The sequence below is a fragment of the Sciurus carolinensis genome, chromosome 4, assembly GCF_902686445.1.
Source record: "Sciurus carolinensis chromosome 4, mSciCar1.2, whole genome shotgun sequence".
Classification (NCBI taxonomy): Eukaryota; Metazoa; Chordata; class Mammalia; order Rodentia; family Sciuridae; genus Sciurus; species Sciurus carolinensis.
In genome coordinates, this window is record NC_062216.1 from 110,031,363 (window position 1) to 110,053,055 (window position 21,693).

The 21,693-nt window shown below is 49.5% G+C and overlaps 2 protein-coding genes across 38 annotated transcripts in view; one reads left to right on the forward strand and one right to left on the reverse strand.

Annotated features, from left to right (window-relative positions):
- Positions 1-21,693, forward strand: part of Prpf40b (pre-mRNA processing factor 40 homolog B) — an 88,150-nt gene that overhangs the window by 59,611 nt on the left and 6,846 nt on the right. The window contains exons 1-26 of one of the 33 annotated variants that reach the window (XM_047548638.1): positions 154-337; positions 6,631-6,711; positions 7,225-7,284; positions 7,460-7,603; positions 7,902-7,967; positions 8,644-8,671; positions 8,904-8,929; positions 9,062-9,172; positions 9,463-9,583; positions 9,669-9,693; positions 9,902-10,102; positions 10,335-10,464; positions 10,553-10,617; positions 11,122-11,286; positions 11,386-11,494; positions 11,870-12,020; positions 12,710-12,843; positions 13,454-13,568; positions 13,713-13,804; positions 17,668-17,838; positions 18,038-18,175; positions 18,386-18,481; positions 18,689-18,805; positions 19,127-19,304; positions 19,601-19,913; positions 19,999-20,527. In XM_047548638.1, the coding sequence (XP_047404594.1) occupies positions 335-337; positions 6,631-6,711; positions 7,225-7,284; positions 7,460-7,603; positions 7,902-7,967; positions 8,644-8,671; positions 8,904-8,929; positions 9,062-9,172; positions 9,463-9,583; positions 9,669-9,693; positions 9,902-10,102; positions 10,335-10,464; positions 10,553-10,617; positions 11,122-11,286; positions 11,386-11,494; positions 11,870-12,020; positions 12,710-12,843; positions 13,454-13,568; positions 13,713-13,804; positions 17,668-17,838; positions 18,038-18,175; positions 18,386-18,481; positions 18,689-18,805; positions 19,127-19,304; positions 19,601-19,913; positions 19,999-20,029 (2,871 nt within the window). In that variant the 5' untranslated portion in view covers positions 154-334 and the 3' untranslated portion in view covers positions 20,030-20,527. The other 32 variants (XM_047548656.1, XM_047548657.1, XM_047548640.1 and 29 more) reach the window with 32 other exon arrangements.
- Fmnl3 (formin like 3) overlaps positions 18,960-21,693 on the reverse strand; it is a 54,956-nt gene continuing 52,222 nt past the window's right edge. For all 5 annotated transcript variants that reach the window (XM_047548623.1, XM_047548622.1, XM_047548621.1 and 2 more), the window contains one exon: positions 18,960-21,683. In XM_047548623.1, the coding sequence (XP_047404579.1) occupies positions 21,595-21,683 (89 nt within the window). In that variant the 3' untranslated portion in view covers positions 18,960-21,594. The remainder of the gene's footprint in view (positions 21,684-21,693) is intronic.

A 21,693-nucleotide genomic window follows, 5' to 3' on the forward strand; every position in this document is an offset into this window, starting at 1 on the left:
GCTGAGGGGACTCAGCTCGCAGTTGCTGTGTGGAGCCGGGCGCCCGCCGCTCAGTCAGTCAGCGGCGGGAACAGGCGCGCCCCGCCTCCTGGGGGCGGGCCCTGGACCCGGCGGCGCGGGGGCGGGGCCTGGGTGTCCGCGCCGGGGGGCGGGGTCCGGACCCGGCACACCGGGCCGGTTGGGGGCTCCGCTTGTCGGCGGGAGCAACCGGAGTCCCGGCCACGAAGGGGTGCGACCCCCCACTGGCCCCGCCCTCCCGGCTACGGCCCGGCCAATCAGAGCGGCTTTTACTGGCGGGTGGGCCGAGCCGGCCCAGCTGCTCGGAGGCTCTGGCATGGTAACGTCCCCGCGCGGGGGTGGAGGGGCCCCGGGCGGTCCCACAGCGCCCCCTGCGGCCCGGGCCGGGGCCGGGGGGGCGGGGAGGTCACTCGGGGTCCCCAGGATCCCGAGGGAAGGCGAGGGGAGCAAGGGGTGAGGTAGGGGAGCCCAGAAGGGGGATGGAGGCGGGGATTTGGGGGAGAAGGGGCGGGGGAGGCCATGATGGAGCATGGCGGGGGGCGTGCGGCTGGGTGCTGAGGGGCACTAGAGTTGCGGAACTGTGTGAGGAGAGGGAGGGAATAAGTGAAGGATGTGTTTGTGGAGAAAGGCCGGGAAAGAAGAGAGGGAGAGAGATGAGGGCACCACAGCACAAGGAGAGAAGTGGGGACCACAGTTTCTTTTCCTGAGCTATTTGGCATGCCCTGTTCCCCTCCCCCAGTCCCAGTGTTGTTCCCTTTGGAAGCCCTGGGTGCCCCTTAGGACCGCTAGGGGACTCCCTCCTTTTTCCCGCATTTGCAAGACCTTGTCTCCTGAGGTAAGGAGGAGTTTCTAAGGAAGGAGAGGCTTCTGGCCCTCACCGCGGTGCTGGGTGGTCGGAGAGATTGAAGAGCAGAGGCCTCTTGGTCCCAGCACTGACTCTGCCATCAACAAACTATAACTATTCTGTGTGACCTTGGGCAAGTCACTACCTTTCTTTAGGCCTCGGATTTCTCATTGATTTAAAAAAATGAAAATGATATCCCAGATCTCTCTCAGCTCCAAAAGGGGGCAGTTTTTGAGGATAAAATTAAAGCGAATGAGTTCTAGGACGTGAGGAAGTATGAAGAAGGCAAGGCCTTCAGCTGGGTTGGAGAAAATCCCCAGGGATGTGGGGGAGGGGAGGCATAATGCCTCCAAGGCTCAGCCCGCTAGCCAGCGTCTCTGGAATTCTGTTGGAGGGATGGGAGAATGTGTAAGTAGAGGAGGTTGAACCCTGACGCCAGAAAGACCAGATGTAACATTCTGTTCTTCGTAGGGAGAGTGAGGAGGTGATAGGGGTGGGGGTCAAAGAAGCAAGGGAATATATTTTCTAGAAAGGCACCCCAGTCTCTTTGAAGGGTAGGAGGAACAGTAGGGCAGGAGAGTGCCGACTGGGAATGTCTTGGGCGCAGGAATGAAAAGGATAGTGCTCTTTGGGGACAGCTAAGAAGGATAGCAAGTAAACTACAGGGTAATCAGCTGGTCTCCCAGCTATTTCTTTTTCTCCCAGCCAACACCCAGTTTTAGAAATCCAACCTAGGGTTGTGCATGTTAGGCAGATGCTTCACCACTGAGCTACAGCCCCAGCCCTCAGCTGTTTCCTATTTGATGATTGCTACCTCTTTCTTAGAGGTGTGCCTCCCAACCTTCATTTTTCCAACACCTCCCTTCAGGGAGTGAGAGTGAGTCAGACCAGGCAGACCTTGGGATCCCTTGGCTCTCTGAGGATTTCAGGAGTGTATAAGGATTGGGGTAAAATGAAACAGGGAATTGAATCTGAGTATAAGAAGTACCATCTGTGGTGCCATCCTCCATGCTGGGAGACAGCTTTGTGGAGTAGTTGAAGCACAGGCTTTGGAATCAGACTGCTTGAATTCCAAACCTGCCTCTGCCATTTAATCTCTTGAAACCTTGGTCAAGTAAGTAATTTAATCTCTCTGAACCTCACTTTTTTACATATAAAATGGGCACAGTTACCTCATAGATGGTTGTGAGGATTAAATGGAATGTTCAGCATAGTATCTGGCTCATAATAGTGCACAGTAAAGATTATCTGCTAACTGTTGTTATTCCCACTTTCCATTCTCTCCTGTCTCATCATTTTTGTCATTTTCTTTTTTTGTTCTTTTTCCTGGGTGCTGAGTTCTGAAATGCCCTTCAGATGTGAATGCTGAGAATAATTGATGAATTTTTGTTGGGAGGGGGTCGCCTAGGGGAGAGGCCCTTCACCTGACCCAAGTGAACACATGATGATCAAGTGTCTGCTATCTCTTCTCAGCCCCTCAGTATGTTCTTATTCCAGGGAAGACACAGGATTTGCTTCTTTCAGCTTCCATTCCTAAAACTCATGCACTAAAACCTTTTTGTATTCTCACCTAGAAGTGTAAACAGATCCAGAGTTGTGCTGGCATTGCAAGTGGGAGAGGGGCAGGTGTTTTAGGAAAGAAAGGACATGCACAGCACAGGGGAATCTCTAGGAAGGGTGGACTTTGGAAATTCCATAGTAATTTATATTCATTCCCTTGGTCTATCCTCTGTGGGGATAGGCCAGTGTCTGATTCCCTGCCAGAGTTCTTCATCCTAAGATGAAGGTGGTCATATACAGTCAATTTTTATTATCTAGATTTTCCCATGCCAGTACTTGATTCCAATTTGCCTTCCTTAAGCCAGAAAAATCTCTGCCAAGGTACTTCTCTCTTTCATAGCAGAGAATGTACTCAGGGAATTTATACAAACATACCTAGACACACTTGTAGCACACTTTTTAGGATAGTTCAGTATGCAAACATCTATTAGGGATGAAACTATTTTATCACAACACTTGGTGTATAGGACCATGATTAGGCACTCAAGGAATATTTAAAAGGAGAAAACTCGATTCCTAAATGCAGGGAAATCCTCACCTGAGTAGGGCAAGAGCTAGTTCCACATTAGATACTCAGCAAACATTCACAGAGCAGCATGTCACTGCCACATAGTGCAACATTTATTCCAGAGGGACACAGGTAGATAGGAATGTGTGGGGGATAGTATAAAGGGAACTTGAAGGAGGAGAATATTGGATCATCTTGAACAAAGCAGTAGACAAAATAGAATAAAAAAAACGCTTGAGGGTAATCTAATAATTCCTATGTGAAGAAGAGGAAAGCTATTGAGTCAGGATGAACCAAGAGTGTGGGATGGGATGGGATGGGCTTTATTGAAAAGTTTTGAATGTTAGATATTTTTTTTGGGAGAGTGGGGGGGGAGTACGAGGGATTATACTCAGGGGCACTCAATCACTGAGCCACATCCCTAGTCCTTTTTTGTATTTTTATTTAGAGACAGTGTCTCACTGAGTTGGTTAGCATTGCTGTTGCTGAGGTTGACTTTGAACCTGTGATCCTCCTGCCCCAGACTCCCAAGCTGCTGGGATTACAGGTGTGCACCACCACCCCTGGCTGAATGTTAGAGATTTTGTAGATTAAATGATAAGGAACCATCTTAAGAGAAAGCAAGAAAATCTTGGATCCTTCCTGATTTAATCATCCAGGTTGCAGGGGAGATTGGTGTGAAAAACAGATATGCTTTCTATGGCAGGAGCTGTGCTTTTGAGGGAGACGGGCTAGAGGGCAGTCTCTCTAACCAGCTATGGGACCTTGGATATTACTCCCCCTTTTCTTTTTCATATGAAAAGAGAGGGCTACCTTGAGTAGTTCTCTCTGCTGAGGTTCTTCAATAACTCCTAGACCTTACCAATGATACCTGCTATTTGGTGGAACTTGCCAAGACTATTCAGTTATTGAGCCAATAAATACTAGCACTTACCCCTAACCCTTAGAGTTTTAGTGGGTACTGCAGATATTATATGTCATTAATTTTTTTTTCCCCCTGGTGCTGAAGATTGAACCCAGGTGCTCTTTACCACTGAGCTATATCCTCAGTCTTTTTTTTTTTTTTAAGTTGACAATAGATTTTATTTTATTTATTTACATGCAGTGCTGAGAATCAAACCCAGTGCCTCACACATGCTAGGCAAGTACTCTACCACTGAGCCAGGACCCCAGCCCCTTGGTCCTTTTTTTATTTTGAGACAGGTTCTTGGTAAGTTGCTTAGGGCCTTGCTAAGTTGCTGAGGCTGCCTGGAACTTGCAATTCTCCTGTGTCAGCTTCCCAAGCTAATGGGTGATGTGCACTTGGCATATCTCATTGATTCTAAGACTCATTTTAATATTTCTGAAGTCAGGATGCGTCTTAAAATCAATGGGGTTTCATAATAGGCAGCTGTTTTTAAAAAATATTTTTTAGATGTTGATAGACCTTTATTCATTTATTTATATGTGGTGCTGAGAAATGAACCCAGTGCCTCACACTTGCTAGGCAAGTAAGTGCTCTACCACTGAGCCACAACCCCAGTATTGTTTTTTATTAGTGTCACATAAGATATTATTACAATCAAAATTGCACAAAAAACTAAATTTCCAATGGATGGTTGCTAAAGGGAAGGTACATGGTATTGAATGAGTATATAAAGAAGGGCTCTGATTAGTGCAGCAGGTTAGGAGAGGCTTTCCCGGGATCTGATTGTAGACATGAAGTTAGGTGTATTTAGGTGAGTTGGTAGGGTTGTTGTCCTGGACACAGGTGGGTACCTGAGGTGGGAAAACTGAGGTGAATGTGGTTGAGTGTGGTAAGCATAGACCAGGAGCTGGACATGGGTGAAGCTGGCAGTGTGATTGGCAGTAGACCTTCCATAACCTCACAGGCTAGGTGAAAATGGTTATCTGGAAGGTTAGTGTCCTATGGCAGCTTGAAGTGGGAGAGAGATGCAGAAAATCGGATTGCCTCTCATGTTGAATAGTTTCTGACATCCATGCTGAGGAAAGATTGAAGGGGCAAGAGCAGGTCTAAGTACAGGGGTAAAGTAACTGAACACTGAGAAAAGGTAAGTCAGATTGGAGTAGCTTAGCTTATCGTATTCTCTTTTTAGGACATAGTGAGGGACAGATATTGCTAAAAGTAGAGATTCAAACATTTTAAATGTGAGCGTTTTCAGCATAGGGGTAACTGAAGAAGTAGGGAAATAGGACAATGGTGAGGTGGCTTCTGTTCATCCAGCTACCACCTTTCCCTAGTGCTCCTCTACTACCCGCAACTTTCAGGTGGAGAGGAAGGAAGACAGGCCTTTTAGCTGCACCTCCAAGACTTAGTTCACTCAAGAATATTTCTTGAATGGATAATATAGTCATATGATTACATATTCAAAAGATACAAAAGGGCATACATTGAAAAGTCTCCCACCTCTTTCCCACTTTCACCATTGTCTTCTGTGTCATCTTTTATTGCTGATGTTTATACAAATGATAAAACTTTAGTGCACCTTACTTTTTTCTTCTTGTAATATATCTTAGAGATTGGTCCCTGGGAGACAGTTGAGTGTATTTGTTCTTTATAACTGCATAGTATTCCATTTTACGTTTGTGTTTGGTTTCTTGGTTCCTTACTGTTAGCTATTTAGACTTAATCTGATTTTCTGTTTTTATGACTAATACTGAAATGAAAACTGTGCATACATCATTTTGGCCATGTGCAGCTGTAACTATAGGATGTCTTTTTAGAATATTAAGGTTCTATATAGAAAGATTTGTTGTATTATTTGTTCTTTCATTCATTCAATATTTATTGAGTACATATTATGTGCCAGACACTGTGGTAGCTACCAGGAATCCAGCTTTCAACAAATCAGATGATCCCTGCCCTTATAGAATGTTAATACTCTCTAGTGGGGGAAATGCATATGCTGGCAAATGTAATAACAAAATTAAGGATACTAAAAGGGGGTCAAAGAATATTGGAAGGAACTACTTTAAATATAGTCAGGAAACTTTCTTAGACTAATGATATTTAAGCTGAGCACTAAAGGATGGGATGTAGTTTGCCATTAGGTGTAGAACAGGGAGACTTAGGCTGTTCATAGCCTTTATCCACAGTGAGACGAGTTCAGGATTTGTAAAAGAAGGGTGGCTGCCAAAAAGAGTATGGGGGTGGTACAAAGAGATGAAGTTGTTGGTTGGGATTGAAAGATGCCCAAAGTGGAAGACCAAAGATAAGGTTGGTTAGGGGAGGAAGCTAAAGTGAAAACAGGTGTGTTACAGAGACTAGAACTGTAAGTGCTGGCAACTGTTTGTTTAGAGAACTTTGGATTGAATCTCTAACTGGGTTAATGGAAATAGAGGAACAGGAAAAGAGGCCACTGGCTTGAGAGAGGCCTTGCCACTGGCAGGAAAATGGTTTAAAACCATGGGAAAAACTGGATGCCTGTAGTGGAGTCTTCTCTATCTTTTCTGTGACTTTGACAAAATGGAAACTCCTAAAATAAAGATGACATTGAAGGGTTCAGCCAGCTGGCTCTAGACTGGAACAGAAAGAACAGACCTTCCCAGGACTCAGAACTTGGGGTGGGTAGGAATTTGGGCTTGGAGACCCCATCTGAACTTTGTGTTCCTTTTTCAACTTTACGACTTCTGCTTCCCTTCCGCAAAAGCCCATCTTTGTGCCCGTCCTGGGTCCTATGACTTTTCTCTCCCTCAACAGTCGGTTCCCGATTCTGGTCCCCGGCCCCCAGCAGCGCCTGCCCCCTTCCCACCGGGGCCCCCCATGATGCCACCACCCTTCGTAAGTTTTATGTGTTTCCCTGGGCTTGGCTTTTCCAGCCTGCACCCTCAACTCCCCAGCCCTTGCCACTGCTGCATCGCCAGCACGGTTCTCCTATAATGTGCCCTTTTGCTGCCCTTGGAAGAGGGTTGGTTTTGTTTGGGCATTGGGGTGGGGAGAGCTGCTTTTAAGCTCTAGTCCATAAAGGCGACAGTTCCCCCTTTGTCTTTTTGTCCTAGGACACACTGGGGCTGGAGGTAGAAGTGGAAGAGAAAAGACCCCATTAGTGTGAGGGCAGGCTGGGTCTGTCTTTCTCTTTCTACTCCTTACCTGTGCTCTTTAAAAAAGCCACAGAATTTGGGCTGGAATGGCATTGGTAGTCAAGAGTCAGAGAAAGAGGAGAGGCAGAAGAACTGGGGGATGGCTGCTTTCTGCCCTTCACATGGGAGTCTTCTTGGGGAACAGTGCTGAAGGGCTACAGCCTCCCCACAGTCTGGTGCTATTTCAGTTCCCTTTCCTTTTCCTGCCTCTTAGGAAGCTGTGTGCTTGCCTGTTAAACCCAGAGAACTCCCCAGTTACCTGTCTTTCTCAGTGGTGAGGAGGAAGGCAGTTTCATGCCTTGTGCTTCTCAAACAAAAGCCTTGGAATTACCTCCAAGCCAGGGTGAAGGGCTGGGTGGACAACAGGTGAATGCTTCCTGATGGGTCTTCTTTGTTCCTAGCAAGGCAGTGTTCTTCTGTTCAGTATTTCTTCCTTTCCTCACTTCCAGATGCCCCCTCCAGGCATCCCCCCACCCTTTCCTCCGATGGGGCTCCCACCCATGAGTCAGAGACCACCAGCCATCCCCCCCATGCCACCTGGCATCTTGCCCCCAATGCTTCCACCAATGGGGGCACCACCACCACTCACACAGGTAATTTTCTCCCTCCACAGGGCCTCGGGGAACCCTGTTAGTTTAATTGGGGATAGAAATTAATTGGGAGTACTCAGACTTCAGAAACTGGGAAGGGGAGGGATCTTTGGTCCAGGCCCATGTGAATTTATCTGCTGAATGACTGAGACAACTCTCAGGAAAGGTGCAAACCCAGAATCTGGGGATTGCTTGGACCACCCCAGTAGGATATTAGGACCCCTTAGGGGACCCCAGCTCATAGGGACTCTGTCCATCCTCTACCTGCCCTCACCTCAATGTCTGGTTTTTATATCCATAGATACCAGGAATGGTCCCTCCGATGATGCCAGGAATGCTGATGCCAGCAGTGCCTGTTACTGCAGCGGTAAGTTCTAGGGACTGACCAAGAAGCAGGCTGTACCCTGCAATTCTATAGGTCTGACTTGGAGTACAAGGGTGTGGACTCCATTCTTTCCCTCTTCTTATATCCACCCTGGTCCCCAGCAGCACTTCCCATGCTGGACTCTTCCTCCCCAGCCATGTACTCAGCAATTCTAGTTTCCTGATCATCCCCAAAGGCATATACATTCTTTCTTGTTACCCCCATGCACACAGAGCACCTTTAAGGAGCACACTCATTCCAGACACTTCTTCCCATCATCACAGGGCCATGCGCTGTGGACACACTAATACAGTCCTTTCTTCACATCCTCTTTACCTCCAGAGGAGGCAGTGGCACCCAGGGATCTCGCTATTCCTTCTTGTGCTCAGTATAATAGACTCTGAGTGGGATATAGAATTTGGCATCTACATTGAAGAGATGGGCCTCAGGAGTTGAAGTTGACTCAACAAGTTACTCTGACTTGAGGAAAATGAAGAAAGGAGCTGTTGTGCGATTCCCCCTGGGATCTGAGAGCCACGGCCCTGGCAGGAGGGAGGGGACCTGTTAGGGAGCAGGACACACAGATCCTGGCCTGGCCTGCTTCTCCATCCCCCATGGCCTGGGTCCTGGGGGCCACTGGGCTTGGCCCCAACCCTTCCCCCTCCTCTTTCTTCGGCAGACGGCTCCGGGTGCGGACACCGCCAGCTGTGAGTCTTCTGGGGGCCTGCTCCCCCCAGGCTCGGAGGTTGGGGGGGTACAGGGGAGAGGGGACCATGGACTGGAGCCCACCCTGGATCATGCCTGTTGGGATGCCAGGGAGCCTGGGATGTTGATGGGACCAGGGGGATATTTATGGGGATGGAATAAGGGAGGAATAAGTGGGGATAAGATGAAGGTTGGAACAAAGACTTAGTATGTTTCCTTTGGCTTCTTTTCTAGCTGCTGTGGCTGGGACAGGCCCTCGGGTAAGTTCTTCTTGTTTGGGCCTATGGGTAGGTAGGCTGAAAATGGGAGGTGGATGGTTAAATCTTTGGGGTGAGAAGGAGAGGCTTTGGGAAAGGGACCTTGACCACCATTCTGTACCCACCTCCTCCCAGAGGGCTCTGTGGAGTGAGCATGTGGCCCCTGATGGGCGCATCTACTACTACAATGCTGACGACAAGCAGTCCGTGTGGGAGAAGCCCAGCGTGCTCAAGTCCAAGGCGGAGGTCCTGAGTGGGGCTTTCTGGCCCTTCCTTTCAGCTGCCCTGGCCCTTCCAAGTCCTTGGCCTCCCCTGAGTCTCTGACCATACTCACTATGATTAGAGGTCCCAAGGTGCCTGACCCACCCCCAAGTTCCCTGGAAATGTCTCCCTAGAATCTCAGGAAGTCCATATTCCCCCATATTCGCCAGTTTAGGTGGTACTGTGTCCTCTATTCACTGGGTCTCATTAGCTCCCTTGATTGTGACTGGAGAACTCCCCAGCCTACTGATGTCATCTGACCCATCCTCTTGCAGCTGCTGCTGTCCCAGTGTCCCTGGAAAGAATACAAGTCAGACACAGGCAAACCTTACTACTATAATAACCAGAGTCAGGAATCCTGCTGGACCCGGCCCAAGGACCTGGATGATCTAGAGGGTGAGGGGTCCTGGGAGGAGGGGGAGGTCTGGGCAGGATACTGGGGGTCCTTTGCTACTCTGACTATGTTCTTTTGCCATTGCAGCTCTAGTCAAACAAGAGGCTGCAGGGTGAGTGACTTGCCCGCCTATCCATCCATACTTGGGGGGTTGGAGTGAATTCTCTAGTATCCCTGCTCTGTGGGAGGAATCAGCTCTCAGTTTCCTTGTGAGGTCATCTGCTCTGGCCCCAGTCCTTCCCAGAGTAAAGACACTAGCCAGCACCTGCCCTCCTGTATCCCTGCTCTGCTCCAACACCACCCTTTTGGCTCACCTGCAGAAAAATGCAACAGCCGCAGACACTACAGCCACAGCCACCTCAGCCTCAGCCTGACCCCCCACCTGTACCTCCTGGTCCTACCCCAATGCCCACCGGCCTCATGGAACCTGAGCCAGGTGGGAGTGAAGATTGTGATGTATCGGGGGCTGCCCAGCCCCAGGAGCAAGGGTTTCTGCAGCAGCTGGAGGAGGGCCCCAGCAGGTAAGGACTGCCCCCAACAACATTCCTACATCAGCCTCAGGCTTTTATCCTGGTTCATTCTTCATTCTCTGCCAGTTCTCTTGGGAGGGGTGTAAAGATCTGGGCAATGACCTCTAAAGGGAAGAAAGTGGCTGCCCTGGGGAGCAAGGAAGGTAAAGTGTTGCTGAGAGTGCAGCACACTGAAAGCAGTGAGGGCCGGGTACCATGTGGCTGAGTTCCCTCTGTCCACCAGTTCTGCTGGACAACATCAGCTAACACAGCAAGAAGAGGAGGAATCCAAGCCAGAACCAGAGAGGTCTGGTCTCAGTTGGAGCAACCGAGAGAAGGCAAAGCAGGCATTCAAGGAACTGCTGAGGGATAAGGTGCTGAGGGTGGGGCTCCTGGGGGAAGACGTGGAAGGAGGAATCAGGAGGTGGGCAGGCCCCATGACCCATGCCTGCTCCATTCCAGGCTGTCCCCTCCAATGCCTCATGGGAACAGGCCATGAAGATGGTGGTCACAGATCCCCGTTACAGGTAGGCCTGGGTAGGGGGAGCCAAGCCCTGTTCATGAGAGCAGCCAGACCAGGAACTCCCTGAGAAACCTCAGCTCAAGACTCAGGCTCAAGGGGGCTGGATTAGGAAAGTGATAGACCAGAGTGGAGAGCAAGGGGAGGAAAAGCTAGGACAAGGAAAGGGAAAGGTATCTGACATGAGACATTGAATAAATGTTTATTGGATTAAATTGAATTGAATTGAATTAATTGGGGAAAGAAGGACCTGAGTAGGGCAGAGGTCTGATGGCAACTTAACACCAAAGCAAAAGGACCCAGTGTTAGCAGTGTCTGGGGGTTATGTCTTTTTCCCTTATTTTCTTTGCTCCTACCCCATTTCCAGACATCTGTAGGCTGAGCCCATACATGCCCCGCCCCCCACTCAGCTCTGGAGACCCTCAGTGTACTGTGATCCTACTTTGTGGGCTACACAGGATGGTTCAGACTGACTCCTGTTCCCACTCCATTCTCGTCATTTGCACCCTAGTGCCTTGCCCAAACTGAGTGAGAAAAAGCAGGCATTCAATGCCTACAAGGCGCAGCGGGAGAAGGAGGAGAAGGAGGAGGCCCGACTAAGGGCCAAGGAGGCCAAGCAGACCCTGCAGCATTTCCTGGAGCAGCATGAGCGCATGACCTCCACCACCCGCTACCGGTTAGGGGGCTGGCTGGGCCGGGGCATGGGAACCTGGAGAACACAAAGGCTCAGGGTTCTGTTCTTTACCTATCTACTCACAGCCCATGTGCTCCACAGGCGGGCAGAACAGACCTTTGGGGAACTGGAGGTCTGGGCTGTGGTCCCTGAGAGGGATCGAAAAGAGGTTTATGATGATGTCCTCTTCTTCCTGGCCAAGAAGGAGAAGGTAATGGTCACTGGGCCAAATCCTTCAAACCCAATCTTATCTTGAACCCTCCTTGTCTTTGCTTTTTCATGGACCCTGGCCATTTATTTCTTCACTCCCCATTGTCCCAGCTCCCAACTCGGAAGCTGATGTGACACTTGTATGTCCCCCAATTTGTGCCCTGGGCCTGCAGCCATGGGTGTGGGAGGGCAAGGAGGAGTCTGAGAGGTTAGTCTGTGACCTGTGCTCCTTCCCCTACCTGGGGACAAGAAAGTATTGAGTCTAGTTCTCCTCCTAGGGTCCTCTAGGTACTTCCTTTCCCCAAATTCTCCTCTGCCAGGCCTACCTAGGTAGTTCTGGTTTGCCTGGCCTCATCCTGATCCTGTGAATCCCTAGGAACAGGCCAAGCAGCTCCGGCGCCGCAACATCCAGGCCCTGAAGAGTATCCTGGATGGGATGAGTAGTGTCAACTTCCAGACCACATGGTCCCAGGCACAACAATACCTCATGGATAACCCCAGTTTTGCTCAGGACCATCAGCTGCAAAGTAAGCTTGAGTCTCCACTCCCACCTGACCCTTCCCCTTTTTTCATGACCTGGGACCCCAGAGCCTGCTCATACCATTTCCCTGCACCTCCTCCTCATTCTAGAAGTCCCCAATACTCAAGTCACTGGATACCCTCTCCCTCCCTCTGGAGTTCACTATTGACCTGGACATTGTGTGTTCTTGGAGGAAGAGCTCTGGGATATAGGAATCAGAAGTCATGGAGACAATGATCAATATTTATAGCTTATGTGAATGTGGTCTTAACTTGTCAGCACCATGGGCATTGACTGGTCACAGATGGTACAATAAACAGTTGCTGACCTGTGATCACTGATGATATGACAAATTTACTTTTGGAAGTTACATCAAAGCCCGATTGACTTCTGCTTCCCTAAGATGTGAAACTTCAGATCCTGAGAAAATTGTTTTCATGTGATGACTTCTAGTAACTCACACTGGAAATCACACCAGGGCTGAAAACTTGCTGATATTTTTCTAATGCAATGAATGATCTCCCTCAAGAACTGCTATTGAAGTGGCTACTCCCACAGAGTCCTCTCCTCTGCTTTCCCCACTAACCTGAGTGTCCCCAGTACCTACAGGGGCAGCATCCTTGAATCACTGGGTACTGGAATCTGAAAGGGGGTCCTGCTAGTATGGCGCCTGCTGAGCCTCCTCCCTGCCTGTAGACATGGACAAGGAAGATGCACTGATCTGCTTTGAGGAGCACATCCGAGCTTTGGAGAGGGAGGAGGAGGAAGAGCGGGAACGGGCCCGACTTCGGGAGCGGCGCCAGCAGCGCAAGAACCGGGAGGCCTTCCAGGTATTTTTGCTGCCCTTGGGAATCAGAGCTCAGCTCTGCCCCAGACAGTAGCTTCTACCCCTGCCCTGCCTGCTCTGGGCTATGCTGCCTGCTTTGTTCCTCTTTTGTCCAAGCATCACAAGGCCTCTCTGCCTGCAGTTCTGCTCCTGCTGTGTCCTTTCAACTCTGGACTGTGCTCCTCTAGGGAGACCAGATGTGTACACCACCCAGAAGCTACCAGCAGAGAGCACCCTGCAGGCACAGTGTGGCAGCTAGGCCATGTGCATTTCCTTTGGGTGGGGAGCAGACAGGTAGAGGTTATCTCCCAGCTTGGGGGTGGCAGCATGGGAATGACTTAGCTGGATCACAAAATGAAGTTGAAACCAAGTTATGGAAGATGGTTCTGCTGGCAAGTTTTGGCTTTGCTGCCTCCCAGGCTGGCTTGTCATTTTTTGCTCTGTCTCTGCATTTAGAGTCTCTTATAGTGTTCTCTTCCTCCACATCCATATCTCCTCCTTTCTGCCTCCCTTGCCTGAATTTCCTCAGTCTGGATTTCCCCTGTCTTTCCCTTTGCCATTCCCTCTCTTCCTCCCTATCTCACTCTCCCTATCCCTGACCTCTCCCTGCTCAGACCTTCCTGGACGAGCTGCACGAGACAGGGCAGCTGCACTCCATGTCCACCTGGATGGAGCTGTACCCAGCAGTCAGCACTGATGTCCGCTTTGCCAACATGCTGGGCCAGCCGGGTAAGGCAGCCAGGCTTCCCCTTCTCTGGTCTGGCTTCCTGCCCTGACGCCTCTGCATTCCCACTCCCTGGTCCTGTCCTCGACCCCACCCCAGGCCTTGGGAAGCTGCCGCCCGCCAGGTCCCCCATCCCTCCCTCCCTGCAGGCTCCACCCCTCTGGACTTGTTCAAGTTCTATGTGGAAGAGTTGAAGGCACGATTTCACGATGAGAAGAAGATCATTAAGGACATTCTTAAGGTGAGGGGAACCTGGGGTTATGGATGAATGCAGACTGTGTGCAAGCCACAATTCCTGCACAGACTCCCTGATAAGTCCCATCTTGTAGGAGCATGGCAACTTGCTCAGCAGATATCCACTGTGGTCCTTTACCTTGTACTGGGGATATAGTAACGAATAAGACAAAATTTCTGCTCATAGGAGTTCATGGTGCAATACAAAGAATTGTTATGCAGGGGAACAGGTGTTATTATAGAGATGAATTGGAAGAATTGACATTTGAACTGCACCTTTAGAAAGGAGTAGAGGAGGTGGGGAAAGGGCATGGTAGGTTTATGTGGTACTGAGGATCAAACCCAGTTCCTCACACGTGCTAGGCAAACGCTATACCACTGAGCCACAACCCCAGCCCGCTTAATGCCTTCTAAATACTGCAGTAAGTGTCAGCTGCCATGCACTATCCCATGTGTACTGCCACTTCTCTTATACTGAAGAAATAGTTCTAAGCATCCATGTCTGTCACAGTTTAAAAAAAAAAAAAAAGTGATAATTATGCAAGTAAAGAGAGTCTTGAAAAGAAAGAGAGAAAGCATTTTTCCTTATGGAAGTGAAGAATATTCTAATGCATTTGAGGAGACAGTCTAGTCCAGTTCATTGGTTAGAAGCAGGATCTGAGACAGACTGCCTGGGCTAAAAGTTCAGAGTAATCCCTTACTAATTGTGTGACCTTGATCAGGCTACGTAAGCTTTCTGAGCCTTAGTTTCCTTATCTGAAAAATGGTGAGTGTTCCACCAAAGGACACCTTATTACAGGTGAGATTAACTTGGTGCCTGAGTTAAGGAGGAGCTGGGAATAAAGTTAAGACGGTCCCATTGCAAATATAACCTTTTTTTTACGGGGGAAAGGGTACTGGGGATTGAACCCAGGGCTAGGCAAGCACTTTACCATTGAGTACATCCCCAGCCCTACGTAGTTTCTTTAAAGTCCTTTGTTTTGCCTTACAACTCATGTACATGCTGCATTTTAATCCCTTCTGCCATATCACCTTCCTATTTAATATGAATTTAATATTTTTAAGTTACTGTTAGGTAAGATTATCGTATTGTTCCATGGCTTCCTCTATTTCTCCAGAACCATATTCCCTGTGTGGAAGTAAAGTCCTACATGTAAAGTGTCTTAAATGCTAAAATAAGAAATTTGGATTTTTATCTTGTAAGGAATAATATCATATGGCATCTTGGAAAAACCATTGGTTGATAGTATGTGGTAGCACCTCCCAGTCTGGAGTGTTTGTGTCATTAGGGGAGATGGTAGTAGTGGAGGCAGTAGTAGAAACCTCAAGATACTAAAAGTGACAGTGGCAAGTAATTTAGATACATTTTAAGTTCCAGTCAACCTCTCTGACTCATCCCCAGGCCTCTTCCCTGTTACCAAGGCTATTTGGTACCAAAGTCAGAGCAGTACTAAATGCCACAGGCTGGGTTAGAGGAATGAAGACAGTGAAGACAGTCAGTTGGCTGTCCTAGGGTCCAGGTGGGTAGTGATTTTTGGGCAAGGCAGTGGGGATGGTGCCTGAGGAGAGTGAACTGTAGGAATCCAGTGGTGCTTGTATGCTGCCATAGGTGCCTTGAGATAAGCAAGGGGTAAGGGTTTGGTGTCTGGGAATTCTATACCTCTTTCCCTATTTTTGAATGGAGTAGCATGCATCTCTAATTGAAATGCTATGTATGAATTTTATTGAAAAAATATTTTGTTTAAAACCAATGGGATAGAGTCATTGAAAAGTGGAATTGCCAGGTTGTTTCATGGACTTGAGGGGAAAGGAAGGAGGTGCATGGCCTCCAGTGGAGCCATGAATGATGGCACCATTGGTAAGGATTAAGCAGGAAGAGCAGGACTGGAATAGGAATTCCATTAGGGGAATCATTCTCAAAAGCAACCTGGAGCAGGGAGGAATGAAGCAAATACTGTATTTTAAACAGGATAATTATATAAACTAATATCCCAATATAGTTATACTTTATTGCCTGGGTAACTTTTAGCCATAGAGTGGCTGGTACTGCCAGTTGTCCTGCAGGGCTCCTGCCCTTGCTAAGTCCTGTCTCTCCACAGCACCTGAGAAACAAGCTGTTTTAGACAGCTCCTCTTCCTGTTCCTCCATGTGAGCTACTGCTTTTAGAAGACAGATGAGCTCAGGAGTCCCTGTGGCCATCCACAGCCAGGTGAACTGTGGGGGGCACCTCTCATCCATAGAATGACACAGGGCCCTGGACTTGGAACAGGTAGAAGACTGGGCCTAGATCAGTAAGGAAATGGGGGTGGGGAGCATTTGAGAAAGATCTCTTGGGATCTGTTGAATTTGAAGTGTCCATGAGATAATAGTCTAGTATGGGTCTGAAAATCAGCAGAGAGGTGAAGGATGAGATTACCAGGGACAGTATAGATCAGGTAGTGAAAAAGGACAAACTGCTCTTATTAAGATCATGTACATACAGGAGAGGTGACAAGAGGTAAAAGAGAGGAAGGATCTAAAGAGGGAGGATAGTGTTGAAGGGCAGAGGCATCTAGGACCAGATGAATGAGGACTGAACAGGAACACTTGAATTTCACTGTTACCACAAGTGACTTGGGAGAATGTGGCCATGAAGCCAGTGGCTTTGGGACAGCACATTTCAGAGTCAAGTAATTCCTGGCTTTTATTGACTGAGACCTCTGCAAGTTACATGGTGCTTCTGAGCTTCAGTTTCCTTTTCTGTAAAGTAGGGATAATCCATTTGCAAGATCATGAGAATTAAATATTTATAAAATGTCTTGCCTATAACAGGCTGTCCATGTTTATTCCTTTTTCTTTGTGCTACATTTCAAGAGATTTTGAAAATGAAGAAAAGCAGAGGTAGTTATCTTGAGGTGAGAGTAGGGTGGAAGGGATGTTCCAGGTAAAGTGAGGTGTGTGCTTGATGGAAGGAGACAATGAAGAGGATATTGAAGCCTTCAGTTTCCTAAGAAAGTGAATGTGTTTAAGAAGGGTTGGAGAAGTGTGGGCTGAGGAAGTACTTGTAGAGAGAATGAAGAGCAAACCTCTGCCATCAGCAGGAGGACCAGAGGAAGTTAGAGCTGTGTAGAGAGGAGGGAATATGGCTGTGTCCTAACTGACTTGAGCCCTAGTGACTCCACATCACTTGTATTGTCTTGGGCCAAATGAAATCATTCTCCTAAGTCTCCATCTCTTTGGGATATGAGGCTGTGATGAGAAGTACAGAACCTGGCCATGGTGTTCAGAGAATGGGGCGTATTTCTAACATTGCTAGTGAGTTGCTCACCTGATGGCCTCCATTTCTCCTGTAGACTATAATCTGTTTGAATGTAGTGCTTGAAAGCACACAGGTTTTGGGGGTTAGAAAGCCCTGGGGTAGTATTCTTTCCCAGCCATAGGTTCACCTACAAGATCTTGAGCAGGTGCTCTCATTTCTCCTGTGTAAAATTAGGATACTGAGACCTGTTCCAAATTTATATCTAGGAGGAGAAAATGTGAGTGATACCTGGTGCATTGTAGGCACTCAATAAGTAGAACCAAAGAATAGAGACCAGTAGATATTGACTGAGAATTCACAAAGCTTCCCTGAGCAGTAGTAAGGCCTAGCTGGGACCAGAGCTATAATCCAAAGAGAAAAAGAGCTAATTGTGAGAACCTTAGGCATCACTCAGCAGGCAGACACACTGCCAGTCCCTTCAGCTCCATGTGATGACCAGACCAGGGGTACACATGAGAGCTTGTCAGATGATGACTTGAACAGTGTGGTTTCCTAGGTGTGTCAGTTGTGTAGATCCTCTTGGGGACGGGGGCTTCTTGAGCATCCTATAGTCTGACCCCTCTGCCTGTCAGCCTTGGACCTCCGGCCTGTGGTGCCCTCTGCTTCATGTGCTGCTGTGCCTACAGGACCGGGGCTTCTGCGTGGAGGTGAACACAGCCTTTGAAGACTTCGCCCACGTCATAAGCTTTGACAAGAGGGCTGCTGCGCTGGACGCAGGCAACATCAAGCTGACCTTCAATAGTGTGAGGGGCAGGGTGGGGTGGTTCTTGGATTTTTTACTCATCCCATTGTCTTGCTCTTTCTCTTTTCATTTCTTGTCCTACTGACTGTCCTGGGTTCAGGGGATCATGACAGAAGGCCAAACCTCTTAAGGTATGCCTGCGTGGGCCCTGGGCACTCACCCTTCTGGGTGACCTTGTTCTGCATCTTTTCTATCCTCAGCTGCTGGAGAAGGCAGAGGCACGGGAGAGGGAGCGGGAAAAGGAGGAGGCACGAAGGATGCGGCGCAGGGAAGCTGCCTTTCGAAGCATGCTGAGGCAGGCCGTGCCTGCTCTGGAGCTGGGCACTGCGTGGGAAGAGGTCAGGAGCGCAGCCTGACCCCAGTCACCCCTCAAGCCTGAGTGCAGCGGAGTTTCTCCACCATTGAGGGCCCACCCCAGTCATGGCACAGCCCTGGGCCAGCTCCGGTTCCCTTTCTTCCTCTGCCCCCGCCCTGCCCTGTGCTCATGGCCGTGTTCAAGCCCGGCCAGGTGGAGCCTGGTCTGATCAGCAGTGCTCTCCCCGTTCAAGGTCCGTGAGCGCTTTGTGTGCGACTCAGCCTTTGAGCAGATCACCCTGGAGTCGGAACGGATCCGGCTCTTCCGGGAGTACCTGCAGGTGCTGGAGGTGAGGCAGGCTCTTGCCCTTTGGATCTGTCCTAGGTGCATGAAGTCCCTAGGCCAGTTCAACAGAGATCTCAATGGCCTCACATCCTAGGACTCTCCTTTGCCTGCACTGCTAAGGAAGGGAAACCTGAGGGAGACCTGGGATAGGCAAAAGGCCCTAGCTTGAGACAAGAAGGCAGGGCCCTTACCTTTCTCCCTTTGCCTCTAGCAGACAGAATGCCAGCACCTCCACACCAAAGGCCGAAAGCATGGCAGAAAGGGCAAGAAACACCATCGCAAGCGTTCCCACTCACCCTCAGTGAGTTGGCAGGTGGAGGGATTTGGGGTGAGGCTGGATTGTTTTGGGGTAATAAACACTTCTTGTTGGGCTGGGGTTGTAGCTCAGTGGTAGAGCCTAGCATGTGTAAGGCACTAGGTTCATTCTCAGGACCACATATAAACAAACAAACAAACAAACAAATAAATAAAGGTCCATGACACCTAAAAAAAAAATTACACTTCTTGTTTTTCCTTATGTCACCTCCATTGGAGGGAGATTTGAGGATTTCTTTGGCCCTGGATCCTCCTCTCTGTCCCCAATTCCCAGACAAGGGCTCTAGAGGCCAGAGAACCTCTGCAATTGACCCATATCTGCTTATCTGCCCAGGGCTCCGAGTCAGAAGAGGAGGAGCTGCCCCCACCATCCCTCCGGCCCCCCAAGCGGAGGAGGCGAAACCCCTCAGAGTCTGGTTCTGATCCCTCATCCTCACTTGATTCAGTTGAAAGTGGGGGTGTTGCCCTTGGAGGACGGGGCTCCCCATCCTCCCACCTTCTTCTTGGATCAGGTAAGCAGACGCTGGGAGCCGGGGGGATGGAGAACTGTGGGTGACGACTAAGAGGAGGACCTCAGCAAGCTCAAGTACCCTTGAGGGTGGAGTGGATTAGGAGGGCTGACCTGTGAGAATGAAAGAACTAGGCAGGAAACCAAGAGAAGGAAGGGAAACTAGATTCAGTCTTCCTCAGGTTGCTGTCTCAGACCACAAGGCCCATGTCTGCAAAGAATGAATAGAGGGCTGTGGTAGGGAAGAGGATGAGCTCTCCTTTTTCCCTTTGGGACTTAGTAGGAATTTTCTTTCACTAGATCATGGCCTTCGGAAAACCAAGAAACCAAAAAAGAAAACTAAGAAGAGAAGACACAAGTCGGTGAGTAGAGAAGGAACTCTGCCTAAGACTGCTATTTTGTGGGATCTATTCCACCTATCTCCTAGCTGTCCACAGGAGCTGAGGAGTTGGGCTCTGGACTTTTACAGAACAGCCCTGAGAGTGAGACAGACCCTGAGGAGAAAGCTGGCAAAGAAAGTGAAGAGAAAGAACAAGAACAGGACAAGGATAGGGAGCTTCGACAGGCAGAGCTCCCTAATCGCTCCCCAGGCTTTGGAATCAAGAAGGAGAAGGTGAGAGGCAGAGGCAGGGGCCCGGCCCCAGCCAGGCAGCACTCTGTCCAGGGGGCTTGGGTGAGCCATGCCTCTGCTCCAACAGACAGGCTGGGACACGTCAGAAAGCGAGCTGAGTGAGGGGGAGCTAGAGAGGCGGCGGCGGACACTCCTACAGCAACTGGATGACCACCAGTGACCTGATAAGCTGCTCTCTGCCTCGGGCCTGCTTGAGGTGGTGGCTCCTTGGCCACCCTTACCGTATGCCTCAGACTCCTTCGTCTGGTCGGTGTCCACTTTTCCTAAAGTAACTCCACCCTCAATACACCACTGTTGGCACCTGTCAAGGTTGCTTTTGGTGTTTAAGGGTTCCCCACTTCCCGGACAACTAGTGCAGTCCTTGCCCTCAGCCCCAGGCCATGTTGAAGGGGGGGCGGGTAATACCAGTAGATCAAGTATGAGCGATGGGGTCTCCAGGGAAGAGACAGACTGGTGAATACAGCCTAGGTGGCATAGGGCTGAGTCCTCACCCTCTAGCATCAGTGCCTGCCCAGGGGCTTCACCACTGCTTTCTCCAGGGACCCGATGTATGTGTGTTTTGTTTTGTTTTTTAAATAACAATATTTATAACATGGCCGGTGACTTTTGTCCTCTCCATGTGCTCTGGGACAGGCTGGGAACTGGATTGGTATACACATGCCCAGCAGAGGGCACTAGTGTCTCACACAGACCTGCTTCCCTTTGTGTGGTTGGAACCCACCCAGCCTCCTTCCGGCATGCTTCTTTCCCCCAGACTTTTTAATTCAGTGGCCACCCTGGCCCCCAAGCTCAGAAAGAGGAGACAGCCTGATGCTTCAAGCTTTTGTTGAGAGAAGAAAGGACTAGGGTTTATGTACAAGAGAGAAGGGAAGTGGTACATGTACAAAAAGAGGTGGTCCCACATTCTCTTCTAGGCAATGAGAAGAAACTGGCAGGGAACTGAGCAAATAGTCTGCAAAGACCACCATGCTTCCTACCTCCCCCCACCAAAAAACCACCTAGCTGAGGGAAGGTGAGGAGGTTGTTGGCATGCTCTTTCTCTAGAGGTCTTGGTATAGAGAACCCTGCTCTTCAGGCCACTGCAGCAAGAACACCATCTGACTGGAATGAGCCAAGGAGAAGGACAGTGGGCCTGGCATCATCCTCTACCCTTATCATGAGGGTACAGCTGGGTGGGCCCAGGTGTAGAAGGGCCTTGCTCCTCATAAGAGATGATCTGAGGTTGGCAGGGTGCCAAGGTTCCCTAAGCCTGGATACTGTTAGGCCAGTGCTGACCATGGAACTGCAAAAAGGAAAGAAAAAAAGCAGGGAGAATGGCTTTTCTCCTCCCATCTCACTGGGCTCTAGCAGGGGAGAGGGGCCTAGTTGCCCCCTGTGTACAATAAAGCTGGACATGGTTTTTCCCAGCTCTGAGCTAATCCTTGATGACCTTTCAAGAAATGAAGTTGAAGACCATAGGGACAGTACAGTACTGGAGGCACTAGAGAAGTGCCAGACCCCTAATAGACCTAGTGCCCACAGTGGCACAGGTAAGATCCAGCCTGAGAGCTGGGGTGGCACAGCTGAGAGAGCAGCATAACCTTCTGCCAGGCCCTTGGCTTCATGTCCACTGGCTGGATTTTGCAGGACTGAGGATTGAAGTGCTTCTGCCTTCAAGAGGGTCTCAGTGGGGCCCTGGAGCTCGAGGGGGGCCACTAGGTGGTGCAGCACTCCTGGCTTGGTGGCGAACAACAATGGGTTGGAGGTGGAGGCCTGTAGGGAA